The following is a 23,753-nucleotide window of genomic DNA, read 5'->3' as shown; positions in this document are numbered from 1 at the left end:
ATCACATCACCGCTGACGGTTATAGCAGGACGGTGCGTCTAATTTTGCAATTTTAACAAACATTACAAAACGTGTTTCCGCGCGGTTTTTTATGTTTTTGTTTTTGCTGGATAGTTCTTACGAGATCGAGTTTGGCCGGTTGGTTGTTCAATACCAGGCTGAAAGGTAAGAAGTGTTGAACTCGGGGCTGTTGATCATGCCTGTCTGACATATTTTGGGGTCCTCCGACAGGTAGTCAACTCTGTTTATTTTACAGGCGCGAATTATGGGGCTTTTCCTGACCATTCAATCTTTTATTTTACTAAATCCCCCCTCCCCCCTATATGATTTTCTTCTGCAGTATTTCTGTTAACGTTACGTTATGTCTCAGTGACTCATTTTCTCAGAAATATTATTGCATACATTTAAACATCTATCAGTTTAACTATGTTGTTATCAATGCGGCACAAAAAAAAGAAGAAGAAGGAAAAAAAAGACCGAAACCAAGGACAGTGTATGTTTTCATGTCGATCTCTGTGCCTTTCCCTGATTTTTCATTTATTCATGATCTCTTCCAGTAAAGGCAGGCATGAGGATTGCACATTTTTCTCTTGAAATGCATCAGTTCCGCTGGGCTGCCTCGTGACTCCAGCAGCGACCGAGGGGAGGAGGAGGAGGAGGACCGCGGCGCAGACAGTATATGATCCGGGCCCCGTAACCTCCTGTCCGCTCCTCTGAAGCGCTTATGCACGTCTGGATCAGGAGGACCAGAGGCAGCTGCACGGGGAGGCGCTGAAATGAGATGAGGCTCAGACATGGAACTGTTGCCACTGCGATTGTTTTCTTCACATCGTTTCTCAGTCTGTCCTGGTACACGGCTTGGCAAAATGGCAAAGGTGAGCTCGTCTCTGAGATTCATTCAGTTATACTGTATCACACGAGCAAGAATGCAGCTTTTTTTAAAATATTCATTTCTCCAGCACAATTGCAAGTTATATATGAAAGTTCAACAATCATTTTATTATTATCCAGTAATTTAGTCTGCACAGTACATTTACATAAGGTTTACTACATCTCTGGCCAAAGAAAATGGTTCCAATAGAAACCAACAAACTTCACCAAGCATCACTAAAATCTGCTCTTGAAAGTCATATACATTGTGGAACGGATCAACAGAGATTTCCCCACTGCCCACTCAAATCATTCTGTAATCACTCCTCTCCAGTTCTGTATTTTTTTTTTGTTTTTTTTTTTTACTTCTCTCTCTAGTGAGAGAAACCCATTCTGGAGTAAAATAAAACACTTGTTGCATCCGAAATCGCATACTGTCTCAGTAGTAGTACATTTTATCAAGAATTTACTTGGCTACTAATAAAAAAGTATGTTCTCTATGTAGTATGAATGTAATTAAGTAGCATGAATAAAATCTGGACATACTAAATTTGTCAATCTCATGTGACAGACCCACAGCGTCAGTTAAGTCAAAGCTGCTTGAAGTAAAACAATTTTTGGATTAATCTAGTTTTAGTTTACACTGAAAAAAATACTGTTCTATAAGAGGTCACGTTCAATTGCATTACAGGTATGATTCTGTTTACAGCACTTCTCATTAATTTCTATGGTATCGGTAAACAGTTATTGACTGTCACCCAATGAACAAAATTCAATGACTTTTAAGACAGTTAAGACTGTAATGCGATTGGTTATCAAGGCACATGTTATCCAAGTAAGCCGTTACACTTTCTCCAATGGTAGAGCCACAAACTCTCGTATCTCCTGATAATAAGACTGTCTCTTGTTTCCCCACCCTTCAAAATTCCAGTAGCCTCATGGGATAGAAAATTGTCCATTTGGAAGTGCACTTGCTGGATATGTTTTACTTTGATTTTGCCAGAATCATAGTTACACCAAGTTCATTTATTGGCCAGAGGAGAACTGCCCCCCTAACTGAGCCTGGTTTCTCCCAAGGTTTTTTTTTCTCCATTTTGTCAGCTGATGGAGTATGGGCTCCTTGCCACTGTCTCCTCTGGGTTGCTTGCTTGGGGACACTTGATATTCAACAATATTATTGATCTGACTGTACTGACGCTGTTGAATGTGAACTGAACTGTGCTGGACAATGATGTCATTTTTGTTTTTTTGATGATGAAATTAAGTAAATTAATAATTGATGATCTTTACAATGAAACTGAATCAACACAACTGATTTCAGCTGAACAGCATCCGAAATGCATAATTTTCCTGTCATCACAGGAAATTAAAGCTGTTTTGAAAAGATGTTATTGTTATGAATACTGTGAATTCGGACATAATAGTCTTTCCATGTACTGTTTTTTCCACCTACATATGAACACAAGGACTAACTGTGTGACTTCCTCCGCATTACTTGCATAGGAGGAATTCTCAATAGCATTCTATTCTTACACTTTTATATTAAATATTGACATGCTTGGAATGCCACTTCACTAATCAATTTAGAGGACCAGAATATGCAAAATATGCAATTCCTTTAAACAGCTTTTAACTTTAGTAACAATGGTGTTTTGGCTTCAACTACTGAAAACTGTGGTAATATTCTGAAAGGTGCTTGATGTTTAAATAGCTGGGCTGGTGGCCAAAAGGTTGTAAGTTCAAACCCCACAAAAGGGGATCAATATACAGATAATGGGCACACTTAAACGGATAAAGGGGACACATCCAGTTAGCTGCACTAGTTGACATTGACCTTAAAGGAATTCATATTTTCTGGTCATAAAGAGTAAAGGAAGCTCTGGAGATGTCTTAATGTTGGAAATTTAAGTTTAGAGTAATGCCACAAGTACTCCAGTTAGAAATCAATGTGTTCGGGTGAACATTGTTGACAGCTCATTGCTCTCTGGCTGATCAATATCTAGTTAAATCCATCCCTGTATTGATTAGAGCTGTATAAAGCAGAACATACAGTTCTATATGCTTGTTGGTGATCTTTGCCAAACTCTGATCTGATCTTCGCTTCTGTTTTATGCAAGATAAATCCTCCTTTGGATTTAGTCAAATGTATAGGTTGATTTGCATTCTGCCACATTTACATTCCCATCATAAACAACTGGGAAAACATAACACGCAATGCGTTATCACAGATATTTCATTCCATTTTCATGCAAGTTATAGGTTGAGTGACTTTTTGCTCTTTATATTATCTACTTGGGAGATTTGTTTTTCAAACCCTTTTGTTTGATTTTGGTGAATAGAACTCTGCAATTACATTGAGATCTCTCTTTTTTCTCTACCATTTTATTAAGCAGCAGTATACATAATCAATCACATTAGACAAACATTTAGATTACTGTATATATTTGTACCTTCTTCTACACAATTAACCTTTTGACTCAAGGCTGTGTAGTTGAGCACAGTCCTGGAGAAGAACCTTAAAAATTTCCTCTCACCCCAAAAATGATGTTTTATAACATCACTTTCAACCTGTCTTTGGGAAGCTGTTAATCCTTGATCTTGTTAAGGCTAATTTTGCTTATAGCTTGAAGGTACAAAGAGACAGTTATGTTTCAGCTTCTAAAACCTCTAAATCTAAAAAATGTGATGCACAACTTTAGCAGATGAATATTGTAGTCAGAAGGGGAAAAGAGATAAAGGTCACTGTTATCATTGACATGAAAGCCTCCCACATACATACACGCCTCATAAGCCTGGTCGTGGAGGGCGTTGATGTTATGTATAGTGACTCATTATCACAGTTCGATGCCACTGAGGTCTGAATAATTCTCTTATTGACTTGCTCTGTTGCCTTTTCTCTGTCAGGCTTTCTCTACATGATCTCGTTTGGCAAACAAATTTACAATCTTGTAAATTCATTCTTGATTAGACTGTTATTTCCCTTTAAGGTTTAGAGTTCCGCCTTATTAGAAGTTCAACATCTTTGAAGTTGTTGTGGGTGTCTTGCTGGTATGCTTTGCTAATTCTTAGCTACCTGTCAGATTAGTTGATTCGTTGACTTTAGTGAATGTTACAAGGAATAGAATGTAAAGTAGGGCTGTGCTAAGTCAGTTGTGGTATTGTGATGCACCATGATGTACTGAATCATGACACGTATGCATTGTTACATGATAAGCCCAGCCTTATTGTAAATGTCACATGTTAGTGTTTGTTCAGATATAATGAAACTGAAAGGGGGAGGGGATTCTTTAATCAACTTAACTACCGTTGCTGCAGGCTGTTTTAATACCCCAGCATCAATGTATATTTATTTGCATTATTTTGAATGATTTTGTTAATTTAGTTAAGAAAGTGCACACTATGGTTCAAATGTATGAGCTCTGTAAGAATTTGTTTTTGTTTTTTTAAATCAATAGTTGTATTAGCAAAAATGCTTTAAATTAATCTAAAGTGACAGCAAAGACTTTATATTGACAATATCAATTTCAAATAAATGCTGATAAATAAATAAAAACTTTCAGTTAAAAATAGTTTCCATAAAACTATTAAGAAACTGTTTTCAGCATTATAATAATAATAATAAATGTTTCTTACGCATCAAATCAGCATATTAGAAGGATTTCTGAAGGATCATGTGACTCTGAACTTGCATCACAAGAATAAATTAATTGCATTTTAAAATCAGACATAACATTATGACCACTGACAGGTTAAGTGAATAACACTGATTATCTTTTTATCACGGCACCTGTTATAGTGGGTGGGATATATTAGGCAGAACGTGAACAATCAGGACAAAATGGGCAAGCATAAATACTTGAGTGAGATTTCACAAGGGCTAAATTGTGATTGCTAGACGACTGGGTCAGAGCATCTCCAAAACTGCAGCTCTTGTGGGGTGTTACCGGTCTGCACTGGTCAATATCTCTCAAAAGAGGTCTAAGGAAGGAACAGTGGTGAACCGGCGACAGGGTCATGGGTGGCCAAGGCTCATTGATGCCTCAATGGGTCACGGCTATTTTGGCAGCAAAAGGGGACCAACACAATATTAGGAAGGTGGCTGTAAATGTTATGTCTGATCTGTGTATACTCAAATAGAAAATAGTTATTTAAAATCTTAATATTTAACCATTTTACTGTCTGTTTTGATAAACAATTTTTTTTAGTTCTTTTAGTTTTTTGTGGCATTAAAATATATGGCCTCTTAACGCGAATGTTATAGCTTCAGAGCCCATAAGTGTTGATCTGTGACTCTTCATTATGCCTTTGATCAAAGCACTTAACCTTAGGTTACTCCAGGAGTCCCTTTAATATGTTCATTGGAAGTTACAGTACTTTGGGTAAAATTGACCGCTAAATCAAATTAGTAATTAGATGGCACCTTACATCATTCCACTTGCTCTCCTATTTTTAGTACCAGAGTTTAAAATGAACTGCACCATCGGCTTATTCCTTCTCCTCCGCTGAGCCCATATAGGCTTTGCATCCTCAGGGTGTGTGGAAAGTACAATGGGCCAAAAATAGCGGGCCAAGGAGGGCGTGATTAGCCTAGGAGAAGCAGTGAGGGAGGGCACAGTTTTCTAATGCAGCTCATGGAGAGGAGAGACTCAATGCTCATTACATATACTTATTGCTTGTGCTTTTGTCGGGGCTGGATTGTTTCGTTTCGGGAAGAGCCCACGCGTGTCCTGTCGAGAGAAGAGTGAGGGGGCCGTGTTAAGCACAGAGAACAGAGAAATAAAGGTCTACAATAGAAAGGCAATGAACTCTGAGAGTTACAGCATGTGTGGAACCGGATCTCTCCGACTTGATGATGCTCTCATTAATAAACATTACTCTGAACAAGACGATGGTTGTTGCACAATTCCCTGCTCTGGCTCCAAGATAATTCCAGATCATTGTGCTGTCAGTGTTCCAGGCAAGTCCTCACTGAGTCATCATTATACTCTTATCAGCTGTGGCTTCCTCCACCATTCTTCCTCCATATTAGGCTGGAGAACGCAACCATTGTCGTTGAGTCCTTGTATATTTCCGGCACTTGACATTATCCGTTTCACCACCTCATGCGGCCCATTTTTCCAATGGCTGCGGTTCTCGAGAGCTGTCACTTGAACTTCTGTGCTGTCATTCCCTTTGTTATATAATATGTAATCTGAATCAGAATTGGTATATTCCTGATGATTCCCATCCCTATTTTATACTTTATATTATATATTTATATTATACTTGCTGTATAGTTCTTTCTAAGGGACATGACCATAGACCGTATAAAACAATGGATGTCCATGACGTCACCCGTAGCTTTCTGAAGAGTGTTTTTGAAGCCCAAAGTGGGCGGAGCTGGCTGTCGCCATTTTGGCCGCGTGTCACTCCCGTATAACCGAAAATGGGCAAAGAGATGATCTACGTCCAGCTAAAGTGATAATGCTATATGTTACTGGTAGCATAGAGGTTGCTAGGGCATTGGTGGGTGGGATGGAAGATATTGACGGTTGGTTAAGTTCAGTGGCTGAAATAAGCTGAGGTGATTTGACAGCTAACAGACAGCAGACGAACAGCTAGTAAGGACAACAGGGTGAAACCCTCAGTTTTAGTCAAGCTCATGTCAATCTTGAGTACCTAAAGAGAAGTATTGCATCCTTCATATCGCCGAAAAGTTGATATTATTATATTTATAAAAGAAAGATACGCTGTACAGAGTCTTTTTAAATAAAAGTCTTTCCGGCGTATCGTGTGGACAGATCACGCGCAGAGATTGTGTTGCCAGCGTCTGAAAGCTGTGATATCCTCAAATGTGGTAAAGAAAACATTACCCTAAATAAACCATGGCTATCAATCAGATTCAACTATATAACTACATATAGGATCTAGAATCAGACCAGAGGCTGAAATTGAACGAGAGCAGCAGCAGCAACAGCAGGAGGTCTCTGTGTGGTACTGTAACTGCATTTAATTAGCGGCTTGTCAACATTTGTGTGTTTACTCGTGGTTTATTAGGACATGATTTGGTTTATGGACTATTGTATGCGACTAAACGTTAGCAGTAGCAAGCGGAACGGTTTAGCACGTCAGACTAGTGTTTACATAGAAAAGCAATTGAATAGTAGCGCATTTGAATGAAGAGGCATGCTTTGTGTGAAAGCTAGGTGTAATATGTTTGGGTGGTTTTACAATAAACAAACAGACACCTATAGTGGTCAGGTAAACAAATGTATTTAAACACACACCATACATCGCATTCTCCATTGATATATTTAATTGTTTACTCACCGCCTGCTTCCAAAGCACGACCAGAAACCTTTATCGTTGGAACCACTCCATCAAAAACACACTTCTTTCTTTGGAGTGTTTTTGTCACAGAAATACTCAAACATCAAACTTATTTTTTGAAACTTTGTCCATGCATGGAAATCCAAGTCTTAAACAGTGTAAAAAGATCAGTATGCATGAAACAGCATTTCACCCCCGCCTTTAATGCAGTAATGTTTATGTAATTTTGTTCATGGTTTGAGATCACTTTCACTCTGACTTTAATCCCCTTTATTTATCTCTTTTCCTCTGGAGGAATAGGATCTAATTATTTTTCTACTGTGCTCACTTTTGTCAAACATAGCTACTACAGACAACAATACCAGTGCTGTCATTTTTGTAGATGCTTGTTTGCGCAATGGGCCTGACTGGGCGTTTTCCAGATGGACACTGCATTTGTGTGTGTGTGTGCGTGTGTCTGTGTGTGTGTAATGTGATTACTCATCAGATTTAAAGCTGTTTGATGATTGTCCTCTTTCTCATATTTCTTCATTGATCTGTTTATTTTATATTTATGTCTAAATAAAGATTTCTGCTCATGGATCATCAATTTCTTTTTTTTCTTTTTTTTTAGTTCTGCCCTGATGAAGCTATTTGATAGAAGGTTTTTAGATTATATATATATATATATATATATATATATATATATATATATATATATATATATATATAATATATATATATAATATATAATATTCCACAAAACAAAATACTGAATTAAGTTATTTAGTTATTTTTACTTGGTACAGAGACTACAGACCGGAAGTTGCATCACCAAATCCCAAAAGGATTTTTTCCATTGGTTTTTGGACTATGACAGAAAATAAGGCCTGTGACTAACATCTTACAGATGTAACAACATGCCCCTTTTCTCGTAAGTTTACACATCGGCATGAGCAGAACTGTTTTGGGCACTCTTGTGTCTCAAATGATTAGAAAAGAGGATTTCCATCCTTCTCTATGTCCTGCAATTAATGAATGCCATTGCTTGCTTGCTTTCCCCTTCCCAGAACATACGCTGACAAAGAGAGAAGGAAAAATGATGTGGCTCATTCATTGTTTGTAGGGTCTGAGAACTGCATTTGGATCCCAGCCATTTGAAACCCTTACATTTCCCTTTGTTCTTGATCATGTCTCTCTCCCCCTCCCTCCCTCCTAATTCCCAACAATTGAATTGACCAGAATAGTGATTGTCACATTTTCGCTGTCTGCATTCCTTATTGCCTCATTCATAGGCTATTTATGTTAAGCTGTTTATTTAAAAAAGCACAGTGGTGAAGAATTCAGACATGATCTCTATCGCTAAACGTAAAAACTAAAAAATCGTGAAAAATTATGCCATCGGTCTGGCTTTATGCTAATATCACCGGCGGGGACTGTTAAATTGCTAGTTCTAAACCGAAAGTAAAATGTGCACTGCCGCTAGCATTCATAGCGATGCGGAGCAAAGCAAAGCTGAGCCTTCTATAGAAATGAACTGAAAACGCGCCAGTGGATGCGCACTGCGAATGACAGTTCGGCCGTGCGCATTTTACTTTTGGTTTAGAATTAGTGCTTATTCAGTAAATGGTATTCAATGAAACGGTACAATGACAAACTCAATTAAATAGGAGCTTTTACATTTAGCTTTGAAACCGAATCTTCAGCGATCATCTTATCATCAGCTCCTCTCTCGAATGAAATCTGACGCCTGCTGCGACTGTCATTCAGCTCACACTGTATTGAGTAGACACATTGGCCCTCATTGATCAATCTTGCGTAGAAACGGGCGAATATGTTGGCGTAAGATTATGCTTACACTCCTCTCATCGCCTGATTTATGAAGCTGTGCGCACCTCTGCAATCCAGGTTTATGCAATACTTGCCCTTGATAAATGCCGCGGCTGAAAACGATCGTCATTAGAATAACACGCCCCTATATATTCAAGTCTCTGGAGTTTAAAGGGTGGGATTAAAGGCAGTCACAAAAACAAAATATGGACCCAAATTACGACTTCTGTTAATAGTGTGGGGGTTGAGAAGCGCACTCCAGCAGTTTAAATAAATGTTTGGATGAGGAATTACCTATCACAATGCATTATTTTACAGCACATGTTTTGAAACAATTAGCATTTAATTTTATATAACGGCACATGTATTGGGGTGTACAATAGTAATGTTGTGATGTGAAGTACCATTCATTCACATTAATAATTGCATGAAAATGTGTAAGATTCTTCTTCTTCTTATTATAATTATTATGATTTTTATTATTAATTACGCTTATTGTTATTTAGAAGATGAATGTCGTTATAATTTATTTTATTATTATTATTATTATTATTATTTAAAAGAAGAATAATGCCATTTTTATCATTTTGTCAGTCTGTTTTATTTATTTTCTGTCCCAGTCCGTGCGCAGCTGCCGGGCCTAACTCTGAAACGTCAGGTAAAGCGCACAGACTCACAACTGGAGGAATACATGCCTACAAATCAAATGCTTTGGTATAGTCACACAAATTAAACATTGAAGTCCATGTTGCACAAAAATAAACACTGAAGTTTATAATTACGTTGTTGTTGTTGTTTTTACAGTGAGTCATATAGGCCTAGCATATCTTTGTCAGTGCGTTTTGTGGTGTTAGGAATTGTTTTTCTGCGCATTTTCGCACTAACTTAAACGTGCGTACACCACCTCCTGAGCTGGCGTAGGATTTGAGCGTGCCTTACGCCAACGTCCATATTGATCAATCTCAAAGTCACCGTGGTTTTTGGGTAAATGCAAGGTGTACGCTGGAAATTTGGTGTATGCACTTTTGATAAATGAGGGCCATTGTGTCTGTTCTCTAACTGAACTAAATTATTTAATTACTATAAAAATAAATAAATAATCAAAACGAGGGTGGGGGTGCCGCGGAGGGCAAGTGATGGAACTGGCATTGCGACTATCAAAACAAGCCGCACCAATGCAACCGTGTGAAATTTTAACTTGCACATTATCAAAACATGATCACATTTGTGACCATTTTGGTCCCAGTCTAGAGCCTTGCTGTTATTACTAACATTTTTAAGGATGAAGGTTGAGGTTACAGCAGTGTTCGAATTGAGAGGGTGCTGGGGTTGCTACCGTCAAGAGCTTTGACACAATTCGCAACACTTGGTTTCAGTGATTGAGCCTCAGAGGAGGAAATAAAGAGGGTGGGTTTGTTTCCTTTTGCGAGCTGATCTTGGCTGCAATCAGCAGAAACTCTCCTTCTTTTTCATTTATTGTGTAGGCGACCGAAGGAACATGTTTTGAACTTTGCGTATCCCTTTGTGTCTTGACCTCTGCACTCTGTCCTTGTTAAAAAAACATGTGTTAAAAGCATGTGACTGTCCTCTAAAGACACTCTCTAACACACACACACGCACACAATCACACACTGATGATCTTGGGCTGTTGTATCCCTTGTCCCAGTGATTCTTGGAAGTGCTTGTGCCTGTTCTGCAATTTTGTTTAAATACCTTCCTGTTCCTCTGTCTTACATTCAGTATTCATCATTAAAAAGTAGCTTACTCTTTCCTGTCTATAGCAGCTAGAGGCTGCTGTTTTCATTGGGGTTAGTCTGGCATCTGGTGCAACATCCAATCAACTTTGGCTATTTTTAATTTCTTAATGCATATTTCTGTTTTGTCTTTGTTATTCCAAATAGAAATGTTTATCTTTATAAGTGTATTTAAAGGTCCACTGATATCAAAATTTAAGTTTTTTAGCTTTTAGTATGATTGTGTTAGCCTTAAAGTAATGAATAAGCTGGTATGTTCCAAAACTATGACAAAATTTGCATTTAGGAGATAAGCATTCAAAATTTACAGTCTCCCACTTCCGTTAAAACGAATCTCAGATTTTGGTGACCTCATCGCAGACTTCACCTTCTCGTCAAATCTTCTGTCCAATCAAAATGCTGTCTAGAATCTGAAGCCCGCCCCCTACACTGCTGAAGCGGCGGCTGAAATCGGTCAGTTGTTAACACATATATACTAATTTCTACATGGTGAAAGGCACATAGCACCCAATAAATGTGATTGGAAACGATTCAGTGTAAATATTCTTTCATTCGAGGCGAATGAAGTCTGTTTTCACGTTAGTTTCACGCAGCGCAGCAGCGCACACACACCAATGTCTCTGGTCTAAATTTAGACTACAGACACGAGAGCGCAGCGCGGATCATATGCACAAGTCGGCGCAGACAACAAACATATCGGACCCATTTGAATTCTGCACAGAATGCTGCATTTCAAAGCGATATGGAAGAGATTATGATGGTAAACAGTGTTAGAGGAAACTGGCGTTACCAAACAGAAAGATCCGCTCTTGCGCTCTAGTCAAACTGTATATTAACGAAACGCTATTGGCTGTTTCAAAAAAGGGGAGGAGCTGCTAACAGCTGGAGACGTTTCAGGGGAAATTACGTCAACACATTGAATAATGCGGCGCGTTTCAAAGCACTTCAGTGGGCGTTTAAAAATGTTTAAAAGGCAATAACTTTTTTTATCTGCTGACATGACTTAGGCCACACTGGCTTATGGATAATATTGGCTGTCGGTAAAATATTTAGTATATTGTCATTGTTTTAGCAAACTTGAATGTGGTCCATTTTCACTCATCTCCCAATGGAACAATGAAATCCTACACTTTGTATTTCCTGGAGGGTCCTCACAGTGTTTTGAGGCAGTTATAATACAGAGCAATTATTTAGTAAATTTTTTTAAAGTGTATTTTATTCCTGTAATGCACAGCTAAATTTCAGTATCACTATTCCAGTCTTCAGTGTCACATAATCCTTCAGAAATAATTCTAATATGGGTGATTAGGAAAAATGTCTTATTATTATTTATCATTAGCTGCGTTTCCATTACAGATTTGCGAAAAACTTTTGCGATATTTCTTAAATGTCGATAAAAAACTGTTGCGAAATGACAGCGTTTCCATAGCTGCAGTTATGCGACTAAAACATATTACTTTACTCTCGCGATATCATTCCAAAATGATGGCACTTGGTAGGTTTGTAGGCTATATCCCATCCACCACACTAGCCATTATTATTATTGGAAGGAGACATATGTGTTATCCACGCATTAATGGCAAGGAAAGCCCCTTAGGTTACTTAAGCGGCACGGATATGAGGTGTGTGTGTGTGTGTCAGATCTGCTTCAAGGTCTTCATGATAATGCAGCATTTCTGTGTTTAGCATCCAGTATTACTGTAATCCTATTGTCTTTTATGAGTTTAATAAAAAACTCCGTCTCGTCTTCTCTCCAAACAAACCGAACCATCATCTGTAAAGAATGATCGACTTTTACGCGCGCCAGGTTGACGCATATAGAGTAGAGCGAAATGTTTGAATTTGCATGTTAACTCAAATGTTTGTTGTTGTTTTTTGTTTTTACCACTTTCGTTATTTTGGCTAGATATTTCGTTTGATGGGCATGTGAATTGAATTTAGAAATGCTTTGGAAAAGAAAAAAATGGCATTTAATAAACGAAATAATTTTTTTAAAATGAAGACCGCGTTTGGAGTGAGTGCATGCAAAATAATTAGTTCCCTGAGTCCACAAATAAAAATAGACAGTTTATAGTTTATAATTATGTCTTGAACTCATCTGTAGAGCTAAAAATGACAAGAGTATTGTAAATTGTTTCATCTCTCTTAAAGGAAGAAGGACGTCGGCGCTTTTATCGGCCGTGGGTTAAAGAAAACAGCCTAACTACGAAACTAAATAGGCTACGTTTAGGCCTAAACATTAGGCTGTAATATTATTATTTTAATTGATATGTTGGTTATGAAAAGTGAGCAGCATGCGATATATTTGAGACCCGGGGAGTCACATGATTTTGATCACTTCGAGTTTTATTTTCTAGAAAGTCTTTCTTAAAAAATATATTTAGTTTTGTATAAATTGTATTTTTATTTTGATCAATGTTTCATCAATTAATTGCCTGTTTATTAAATAAGAAACAAACTAAGATCGTCTGGAATGGATTGACGTGCGTAACTGGCCTGTTTCCTCGGCCTTTGAGTAAGGCTGAAAATACAGGCTGGCTCTTTCTGTTTTAATACATTTCTTGAATATATGTCTTAATTACAGTATATATAGCCTGTAGTCCTTATTAGGAGAAAATATATGTCCTTTTAACTACATTATCTTGTTATTAAGACACAACTGAGTGGAAAATAAAATATATAGGCCCTATGTTGCAGCAATGCGTCTCCGCAACAGGTGACTTATAAATGCGAAAAAAAACCCGTTTCCATTGCAGTTTTGCGAAAATGTCCTTTTTCGAATTGCCTGAAAAACCACCTCATGAGAGCGTAAAAACTTTTTTGCGATATATGGGAGTTTTTGCGAAATTGCCGCGTTTCCATTAGGCGTGTTTTCAATTCGCAATTTCAATTTGCGCAATTTGAAGGGTAATGGAAACGCGCCTATTGTTAAACACAGTTGTGCTGCTTATCACACACGTCTAACTCAAATGGTTAAAATTTCTAGGAGTTTCACCCAAAAAACATGCTACTTGAGAGCTTTCTGGACTTGATGGAAACATCAGCTTACATTGCCATGATGGAAGTGACCTGCATTTTGGCACTTATTTCATGAACCCGGTTTGAAAGTCTTCTTCACTACTGCTTGTTGCATGGGCTTGAGCAGGTTTATTTTAATCTTCCTGTTGCCCATGGACTTTCATCATACGACAGAACAAAGCCAGTCCCTCTGAAGGCACCATTTTCTCTTTTCTGTTCCACAGGTTAAATTTTCCCCCTGATGTCCTCTGCGAGTGACTTTTTCTTTTGACAAATTTCAGTGCTCAACCTGAGTAGTCCCTGAGGGTGGAGAGAGAAAGCACTACTGAAGTTTGTTTGAGTTTTAAAGGGCTCAGGGAAGAGCTTTCACAGCTGCAGAGAAAAAAGAACAGGTCACATGGTCATCATCACTGCACTGTCCTCACCTAAAACCAGAAACTCTGTTAAAAAAATAAATACAAATGTTATATACTCAAATGTAAAATTCCAGCTGTGGTTGCACAAATACCATATGTAAACTTAAATTTACCGAACAACCTGTAACATATGTACAATTTTAAAACTAATTTACACACAAAAAAAAACCCTATATAAATCAATAAATCCTACAGCACATTTCTGCTGATTTTAGCAAAGCCACACTGCTATTAATCTCTATTTTGTACCTTTTATACATATACTGACAACCACCATAACAGTACTACCAGAAAGAGAAACATGAACTATCAACATGAAGTTAATAGTAGCTTTCCCACAAGAGGTAAATACTAATATAGAAGGTGCACACAGTGCCATACACACAGAAACAAAACGCCGTTATAGTAACACAAGACACTAAAATACTGTAACAATAAAAGATGGAACTTAAAACCCTAATGTACATAAATGATAGAAAAAAAAAAACTAAGCAGAAATTATTCAAATGAAAAAAGCATGTAAAATTTCTTGCATTAGAAATGCAATTTTTTGCATTAACTACAACTCACACTCTTGTAGTTAATGCAAATTTGCTGTGTTGCCCAACAGAACGATGCTTGGCAAGTTCTGTGTGAGCACTGAGCAGTGCTTCCTGCAGTCACAAACAATAGACCTTTTTGCCTTTGAGTCACTAATGTGACTTTAGCTTTAATTAATACTATTACATGTTGCTTTAAAATACTTGATTCTGATTGGTCGGTTGCAGAATTTTAAAAATTCTTTTCTATAATAACTGCTGACCTCTATAAATGACAATTGTCCTATTTAGCTGATTTCCTACATAACTGTGCGTTATTCAGTTGCAGTGTAAGTGAGTTAATACAGGCACAGGCACCCAGTCATTATAGTGAACACAGGGTTTATTTTGTGATTTATATCCTGATGACTGCACAGCCTTTCACCTCTTCAGGCTCCAGCCAAGTTTTGATGGATAAAATCAGCTCTTGCCCTACATTATTTCCAACTTAATATTATCTTTCAATCAGCCATATGTCACATTATATAAGTTTAATGGGTTTCAAATGCTGTTCTCTGTTGTCAAATGCAGTGTTTAAATGACATTGAGCATCAAAAATGTTTGTGCCCCCATTTTAAAACCCATTTGGTGCAGGATTAAGGTTCCTTAGAGCGGTTCATTAACATGCTTTTGGCAGGCAGGTTGACAGCGTGATTGGCAATATGTCCCATTTTTGTGTCCTCTCTATGTAATTCCACAGCTCTTAGTAAATTAAGCTTTATTCAGCACCAAAATAGATTTTTAAACTTGGTTTGAACTTTTGTATGCTTTTGTATTATAGCTTAAATGCAGAAAATGTCCCCCACACACGCTGTACATCTGGGTGAAGGCCTAAAAGAAACAACGCAAAGATAAAAGAGGCAGGAATGGTGGGGCAGGGGAAAATATAACAAGATTAGTGGGATGTGCAACAGTTTATGTACTAATCCATTTAGAGTGGCTGCAATCTGTCAGGATATTAGATGGACTTTCTGTGGTTGAGACAAGTACTATGGTAATGCTGATTTAAGGGCTGAGAGTCCTTCAGGGCTGGTTTCTAGATCCTTGCATGGTGTTGTAATGCAGTAACTGAGAATTCTACTATACAAGTGGTTCTCAACTAGTGGGCTGGTATTCCTCTGTAAACTTCCAAATTTCTAACTTAAATCTAAATGAAAATGTAAAAAATAAATAAAAAAATCAAGATGTAAAATGAAATCTGCAGAGCCCCTAAAATGATGGACAAAATATATTTAAAAACGTTTACGTTCTCTCACAACACTTTTGCGTACCCCTCAGGAACATTGGGTGACAATAATGACAATAAAGTATCTTACTCTTTTGGGCTCTGTAGAAAGTTTATTTATTTCTCCTCAATAACCATTTTATTTGATTGAAGGATATACAGTTCTTGATTCTTCTGGAATTATGAAATGAAACTGGGTTAATTAAATGTATCAATATTCTGAACTTGAGCTATACCAAACACATGCACTTTAAAATTTATTTATTTTGGACTGTTAAAAATAACTACTGCCGTCATAATGCCTCATTTCAAATCTTTACGTTTTGTTGTTTTTTCTCTTTTGAACGGTGATGAAAGCTTATTCTCGTAGGTAAGTATTTTCCAGCATTTTGGTAATAAAAGTGTAGGCTAGATCTTTAAAATGCATCCAAATTACAGGGAAATGCAACGGTACTGTGCACCGCTGTAGTCAAATAAACAGTTAATTTTGAAGCGATTATTTTCTTGTGGATTTCTTTCTATGTGGATTCGGATGGTAATTAAATTACCACACGACCTTGGTGTTTGTCAAAAAACACTAGGTAATTCGGCCGGGGATTTTTACACGGGTGGTGGGAGAAAAACACTGACATTTTGGATTCAGACGGCAATAAAAGCACAGCTCCTGTAAATTATAAAAATACCTTATGACCCCACAAGAAACAATTACTGTCCGAATAGGGCTATAGACTTAGTAATAGCTTAGCCTTGTTCATTACAAGTTATCAGACAGTTGTCCTCAGCGTTTTGTTTACTCCAAAATTGAGAGGCAATGTATTCAATCCTTAAATTATATTTGTTCATATATTGTTTTATGTATACCTTGGCTGACCAATAAATGAAAACTGCACAAGCTCCGTGCGACTCTGTGCGTTCTTGTGTGAACAGGGCTTTAGAATTAAACTGCTTTTCATTCTGCTACTTTAACTGCAAGGCTTCTATAAATCATGCTGGCTAGCCTCATGTGAAACTGTCATTAATCAGGATGGGGAGGTTACTAAATACTGTAGAGGCGTTGATATGTAAACACAGGCAGTAAAGTGCTCCGGTTCTGACGTCAATATCATGAAAATTTCCAAACTATTTGCGGCATGAATGGTCTGAGTGTACTGAGGAGGGAGCTTCATGAGAAAGTGAAATTTCTTTAAAAAGTCTCATTCTCAGGTTGCAGTTACTTGACCAAAAACGCAGTAAAACAGTAATATTTAGAAAAAGTTCTATATAAAAATAATGTACTTTTAAAATGTAATTCATAATTCTGATGCAAAGCAACATTAGGCCTGTTTATACCTGGTCGCTTCATGTGATTTCTCTCATTGGATATCTTTCCGATCATGAAAAGACCAGGTGTAAAAATGCCCTCAGATCACTCAAACCGGTCCGAGACCCATTCCAGACAAAACGGGAGAAAGTGCAAAAGCATCCCAAAAAAATGAAAGCAAGTCGCTGACAGTCAACGCAATCATTTTCATAAATTTTAAGAGTAATTGATCTTACAGTAGTGATGCAGCTCTTTCTCCTATTGTGGTCTTTGAAATTAGCTGATGATACATAAAATGCTTAGCTCATCTGTTGCTCTTAATGTGAAATCTGGATGCTGGAACTTGTATACATTTTGCAGAGACACGTTTATGTAGCCAAGTGTCAATGGAACCGTTTTAACCAAACAGCCAACTATCTGATCAGCAGAAATGCATTACGTGACCAGGTGTGAACGGGCCCAATCAATTCTGAGCTGTTCAGTAAATGTGTTTTTGTTTGAGCCAAAACACTTCTCTCATCCTGGGTGTTGTGTAAAGCCCTTAAGGATGGAAGCAGCTGCATCTGCACACATCAATTCTCTCTTGTACATCACTCAATCCCCAACAAGCTCTCTGCCTAGAGCTGCAGCAACACTGTGCATCTTATTAAACTTATGTGGATGTTTTCGTGTGTCTGAGTGACACACACAATAGCCTGGACTGCGGCCCTTCAATGTGTGCCTTCTTAATTTAGATTGCAACCTAAGTAGCCTGAACACATCCCTCCCACACTCAGCGTAATGTCAATTTCTTTACAGGAGCGCAGGCCTAACATTTACATTTTGTTTGCAGACGGTGTCAGATGTATTAAGAAAATCTGCTGATCTGCTAACAAACATGTAATTTGATACCCTTGTGATTGTTGAATGGAGCGTCTTTTTTCTCTGACATACTAAAGTCATTATCTTTTGGAATATGAGAGTTTCCCTATAGCACTGGCTAATTGCTTGCCCAGACCACAAAGGAGTTCAGTAACAGTTAAGCTTGATCAGTAATTTAGTATTGAGCACAGTGAGCTGTTGTGATCACACGTGACTTTAGATGCTTTTATTTTGATGATGAGTATGTATTAAAGCAGGCATGCATGCATTAGTGGTTTGGTAAAAATGTTCAGAGAAATAGATCATACTCCTGCAATTTTGTTGTCTCTCATTTGACTTTCTTTAACTACAGCAACTTAAATTTATATGGCAAAGCTGAATTTTCAACATCATTCCTCCAGTCCTTAATGTCACATGACATGATCATTCAGAAATCATTCTATGCTATGGAAATCTACATTATAAATGTCTGCTGTCACTTTTGACAAATGTAATGCATCCTTGCTGAATAATAGCATTCTTTTCATTAAAAATGTTTTTTTAAATGTTAGTGTAATGTGTGACGATTTTTTATTTTTTTTTATGATCCGTCATTTATAATCAAACTGCAATATTCTCTAGCTATACAAGACAGAATGTTTTGAGGAAAAAAAGGCTTTTAGGATACATTTACATTGTCTATTAATTTGCAGATGTTTTTGTCCAAAGAAACTTACAAATGAGCATACCATCATGCTAGTTATGAAATTAGCCTTAGCAAGGCAAAAGGACTTGGCCATTTTATTTGCAAATATATGTTTTAAATTTGAGAGGAGGGAGAAAAAAAACTGTTGTCATATTATGCATGTACTCTTGTTAAACTATTATACAAATGACTAGGTCATTAATTAGGGAGAGTGTGAGAAGTATATTAACAGGGCAAAAAGAGCCCATAGTTGAAAAAAACAAACAAACTTTTAAAACCTATTATAAAGAAGGGCATCATGTGCAGATGCCCAGAGTACAGTATGTAAACTAGGCTTTCTGCTACAGTTAATGTTGCAATGTGTTTGATCCAGTGACAATTTCAGTAAATGTTTTGTCTAAAAGTGACCAAAAAAGCCACAGTAGTGGGTTTTTAAAATAGAGGAGGCGCACGGCTTTAAAATGGCTTTTTTGGTCACTTTTAGACAGAACATTTACTGAAATTGACACAAACAGGAAGACAATATAAATATATTTTCAATCACCTAGCCTATTACTTGAAGGAAAAATCCACCTTTATGTCCTTTAAATGTCCATGTTAAAAGAGCCTGTTCCGGCCGTTTAGTGAATACGCTCCTTCTTTATCTCCTCAGTTCGCATTTCGCACATTTGCCACATTTGGGGAAGACTTACAGAGATTAAATTACAAACAATAAATGTACATTCTGAGACATAAAAGGAATAACTGACGAGCCGTCACTGGTTTGGTCTAACTTGCCCACTGCTTGCACCATGCCCACTGTCATTTTGCTTTTGGATTTGGTGCGCAACAGATCCAGAGCGTCATTGACAAATATCTTGTAAAATGTGCATAACAACACAAATGAATGACTCAATCTCTAATGAGTTTAACTCGCATAAAGTTGGCTTGACTTTGGATGTTTGCAAATTTATGGACCGTCTCTAAAGTTGCATACAACATTGGTATACTCATTTCTAACTTCAATAGCATTTGAACAGAATGACTTGCGATATCAAAATCTCCAAATCATGTCTAAATATGAATTATTTTCACTATTGTACAGAATCATATACAAATGATTCAATACGTTAAAGCTCAATAGCATTACAGCTTGTTTTGATACTTTAAATCAATCTGTTCAAATGCTATTGAAGTTAGAAATGTGTATACCAATGTTATATGTAACTTTAGAGATGATCCCTAAATTTGCTAATATCTAACATCCAACGTCAAACCATCTTAATGCAAGTCAGAGACTGGGTGTTATTTTCAGCTCGGTTGTTATTTAAGTGTGTTGTTGTTTTTTTCTATTTATATTCTAATTATGTGGTTTATAGCTTAAATTATTCTCCAATTTTGAGCCTCTACAAACATGAGCCTTGATTGTAGCATTGTCCCATTCTGCCCGTTTAATAGCAGAAAAAATCCTGGAAAACTTTACTCCACAACTATTCAATTCAATGGGATGGAATGAACTTTCTGACCCTGACATGCGAGCTGCGAATTTTCCTTTGACGTAAACCATGAACACAGTACACACGATCACAAATTCGTTATAGAAAGCAGCTCCCTGATGCCCACAAATTATAGGCCTATACACACAGTACGCATGATAGCAAATTTAAAACCAAAGGTTAAAAGCCACTCCCCGCTCCCCTCCCGGTGTTATCCGTAATATATCGGTGTGAAAGTATCCTCACTGGGACATCCCTAATATATACCCTGCGCTACTGTAGCTGAAGGGGAAAGTAAAATGCTGAGATATTGGATCCTTACAAAACCCCTTCCGCTGTAAGATGAAGAGCTTGCTTAGGATAAAAGAGAGATCAAGAGGAAACCTGTGAGAGACTTGCAGAGGTCAAACACACAGTCATTCTTCCAGCTGTCATAGGAAGTTCAAAGTGATCCGGCTCCCGTCTGTAGGAAGAGAGTCTGGCATTTCTACACAAAGACATTGATGTTCTTGTGGAAAATTGGACATGAACATCTTCACAACTGAACCATGAGCTTTTCAATCCTCTGAAGAAAATCAAAGTTGGTTTGACCGTTTGCTTCAGTCAGATACAAACCACCAGCGGCGGTTTGTATTGCATGTAGAGCCAAAACATTGAGCTTCCTGAAGCTCTGAGACCCTTTCAGATGAATTAAATGCAAGGTCTTGTTTTAGGGAGAGGTCTGAGTCATAGCATGTTGAGTCTCCAAATAAAGCAGGCGGTGTGACTCAAGGCTAATCTGCTGTAGCAGAGGGCATTTCCCACTGGCACTGCCTCAGACCACAAGCTGCCTCTCTCTATTCTCTCTCCCTTCTTCAAGATGAGCAGCAGTAAGATAACCTTTCTGGAAACCCATGTTTCAAAGAAACCGATGTAATCAGGAAAAGGCAGGTCTGGTGGTTTCTGAAAATAATGCTTTTGCTGACTTTAGGACAGTTGCAGTTTCTTCATGTTAATATTTTTTATTCAGCCCTAAACTTCAGACAATCCCATGGTGATGTTTGTTGATCTGTTTTTGTAGTTGTTGTTGCAACCAACTGTTACAATTACTATTATATATTGTTGCACTACATTCAAATACTTTGAGTAGCAAGCCTCGCCTTGGCTATATGAAAATGCAAATAAGGTTTAGCATTTAACTGAAATGGGGTTGGCATTTTTTTTGTTTGTTCAAAAAAAATGAACCACGGCACCTGTTAATGGGTGGGATAATATATTAGGCAGCAAGTGATCATTGTGTCCTCAAAGTTGATGTTTTAAGGCCATTACATACTCCACAAGAACAGAGACAAAAGTTCTCATTCCTAGCCATGGTTTGGGAGTTCTCGCAGCTTGTTCTTGCATCTTGTTCTTGACATATTGTCTGAGCAGCAGAACTTGTTCTCATGGATGTCTGAGAACTATTATGTAATTGGTCAGAAATGTAAAGTGGGCGGGGTTAATGTGGTGGAATGGAGTTGTTCGACACCTGCTTTTCTCGTGAAGTATGGAATGTACTGGCCAGAACAAACTTTGTTCTTGTTCTTGCCACCTCAAGAAAATATCTTTTTTAGTTGAGAATGTACTAAGCTTTAGAAGCAGAAAAAATTGGCAAGCGTAAGGATTTAAATGAGTTTAGGCCAAAATGTGATGGCTTGACGACTGGGTCAGAGCATGTGGCAGAGCTGTGGCCTCTTTCAGCAGGATAATGTGCCCTGATACAAAGCAAAAATTGTTCAGGAATGGTTTGAAGAGTGTAACATCGAGTTTGAGGTGTTGACTTGGCCTCCAAATTCCAAATTTTTCTGTGGGATGTACAAACAAGTCTGATCCATGGAGGCCCCACATCGCAATTTGCAGGACTTAAAGGATCTGCTGCCAACATCTTGGTGCCAGATTCCACAGCACACCTTCAGTCTAGTGGAGTCCATGCCTGTTCTGGCAGCAAAAGGGGGACCAACAAACTATTAGGTCATACTGTAATGCCGGATCTGGGTATAACATTGCACTCGATCCAAATATTTTGAATTGAAAGCCTTGTCTTGGCTATATGAAACTGAACATGCAAATGATGTTCAGCACAATAAGGCTGGAATATGAATTGTTTGTGTTTGTGTTCATTTTAAAGGTGCCCTAGAATGATTTGAAACAATATGTTAAATTGTTCTCTGATATCTACATATAGGGTTATGTAGAACAAAAATTGTCCCGATACAGTTTTACAGGTCCATTTACAACCCTATAAATTGTCCCTAGGATGTAATGCTCTGTTTTTCCCTTATTTGGAAGGGTCATGAATTTTAATGTTGAGCTCTGTTCTGATTGGCTTATTTCAGCAGCTCACAGCACAGCAGTTCAGTAAAGCGGCTAGTAAGTCCTGACAGAACACAGACTGGCTGAATGACACTTTAAGCAAAAATACTCAAAAATAAATATAACTTATATTTTTACAAAATGAATAGCCTTGTCAAATGACTATCGTTTTAACTTATATGGGGGAAAAGGTGACGTTTGCTAGAAGGATCGAGTGAACGGTATCTACGGTTGTATTTTGTAATACAAAATAATATTAACCTTTGTCATTAGACACACTATTTAGTTTTGTATGGTACTTGGTGTTGCCTATTGTTATTGTACTAACATCTTGCGTTATCTAGACAATGCAGTCTCTCTAAGAAACGTTCATTTTAATCAGAAATTGTTTAAACAGTCAATAAGTGGATAAATCACTACTTACTTGCAGGAATACAGTTGCCACTTTCTTCAGTTTATGACGCTAAGCGAAGCTTGCTTGAAATGGGCCGAACAAACAAACGATCTTGAATTAAATTGTTGTGTTATCCGATTATAATAAACATCAACCATGATTGTTGACATTTTTTTTATCTATGGGAAGGGTAGAAAAGTCTCCTGCATAGCCTGGAACATGACATGCGATGTGTCCATGAGTAGGCTTGTTGCGATAGTCGATCAATTAATCGAACGATTAAAAAAATGAGCTCGATATTTTTTCCGGCCGTGATAATTGCCATTTGCATGCTTTTTTTTGTTTTCCTCGTCTCTCTCGTTGACTGCGCGCGCCTTGTCCGTTTGGGCAGGTGTTTAAATTCGACTCGCAGACCGGGTGCGGCATGATGAGACGTCATTATCGGCCAGCAGATTCGTCTAGAACTCACGGCTCTTCGGTTGCGGAGCCACACACAAAGTTATGAAATTTGACATGCACAACGGCAAGCAAAATGGGGTCTCGTGTAATTTTTGCCGCGCGCACCCTCGCGCTCGGGCGGACGTGTCGTGTATAAATGAGGCTTAAAGCTACACTGAAGTTTGATAAACGCAAGTTAATTCTTCAGTTCAATCTTTGTGTGCTAAAGGCACATGAGTTCCTGTAGAGATAGCAATACACATTCTCCTTTTTTTGCCAAATAAATGAAA

The 23,753-nt window shown here is 37.7% G+C and overlaps 1 protein-coding gene across 1 annotated transcript in view; it reads left to right on the top strand.

The window, feature by feature from the left end:
- mgat4a (alpha-1,3-mannosyl-glycoprotein 4-beta-N-acetylglucosaminyltransferase A) overlaps positions 1–23,753 on the top strand; it is an 83,111-nt gene continuing 59,358 nt past the window's right edge. The window contains exons 1-2 of the mRNA XM_067443490.1: positions 1–165; positions 558–875. Coding sequence (XP_067299591.1) covers positions 782–875 — 94 coding nt within the window. The 5' untranslated portion in view covers positions 1–165; positions 558–781. The remainder of the gene's footprint in view (positions 166–557; positions 876–23,753) is intronic.

This window comes from Pseudorasbora parva, chromosome 5, assembly GCF_024679245.1.
Source record: "Pseudorasbora parva isolate DD20220531a chromosome 5, ASM2467924v1, whole genome shotgun sequence".
In the NCBI taxonomy this organism is placed as follows: Eukaryota; Metazoa; Chordata; class Actinopteri; order Cypriniformes; family Gobionidae; genus Pseudorasbora; species Pseudorasbora parva.
Note: the sequence above shows the minus strand (reverse complement) of the source record. Positions and strands in the feature narration are given on the sequence as shown.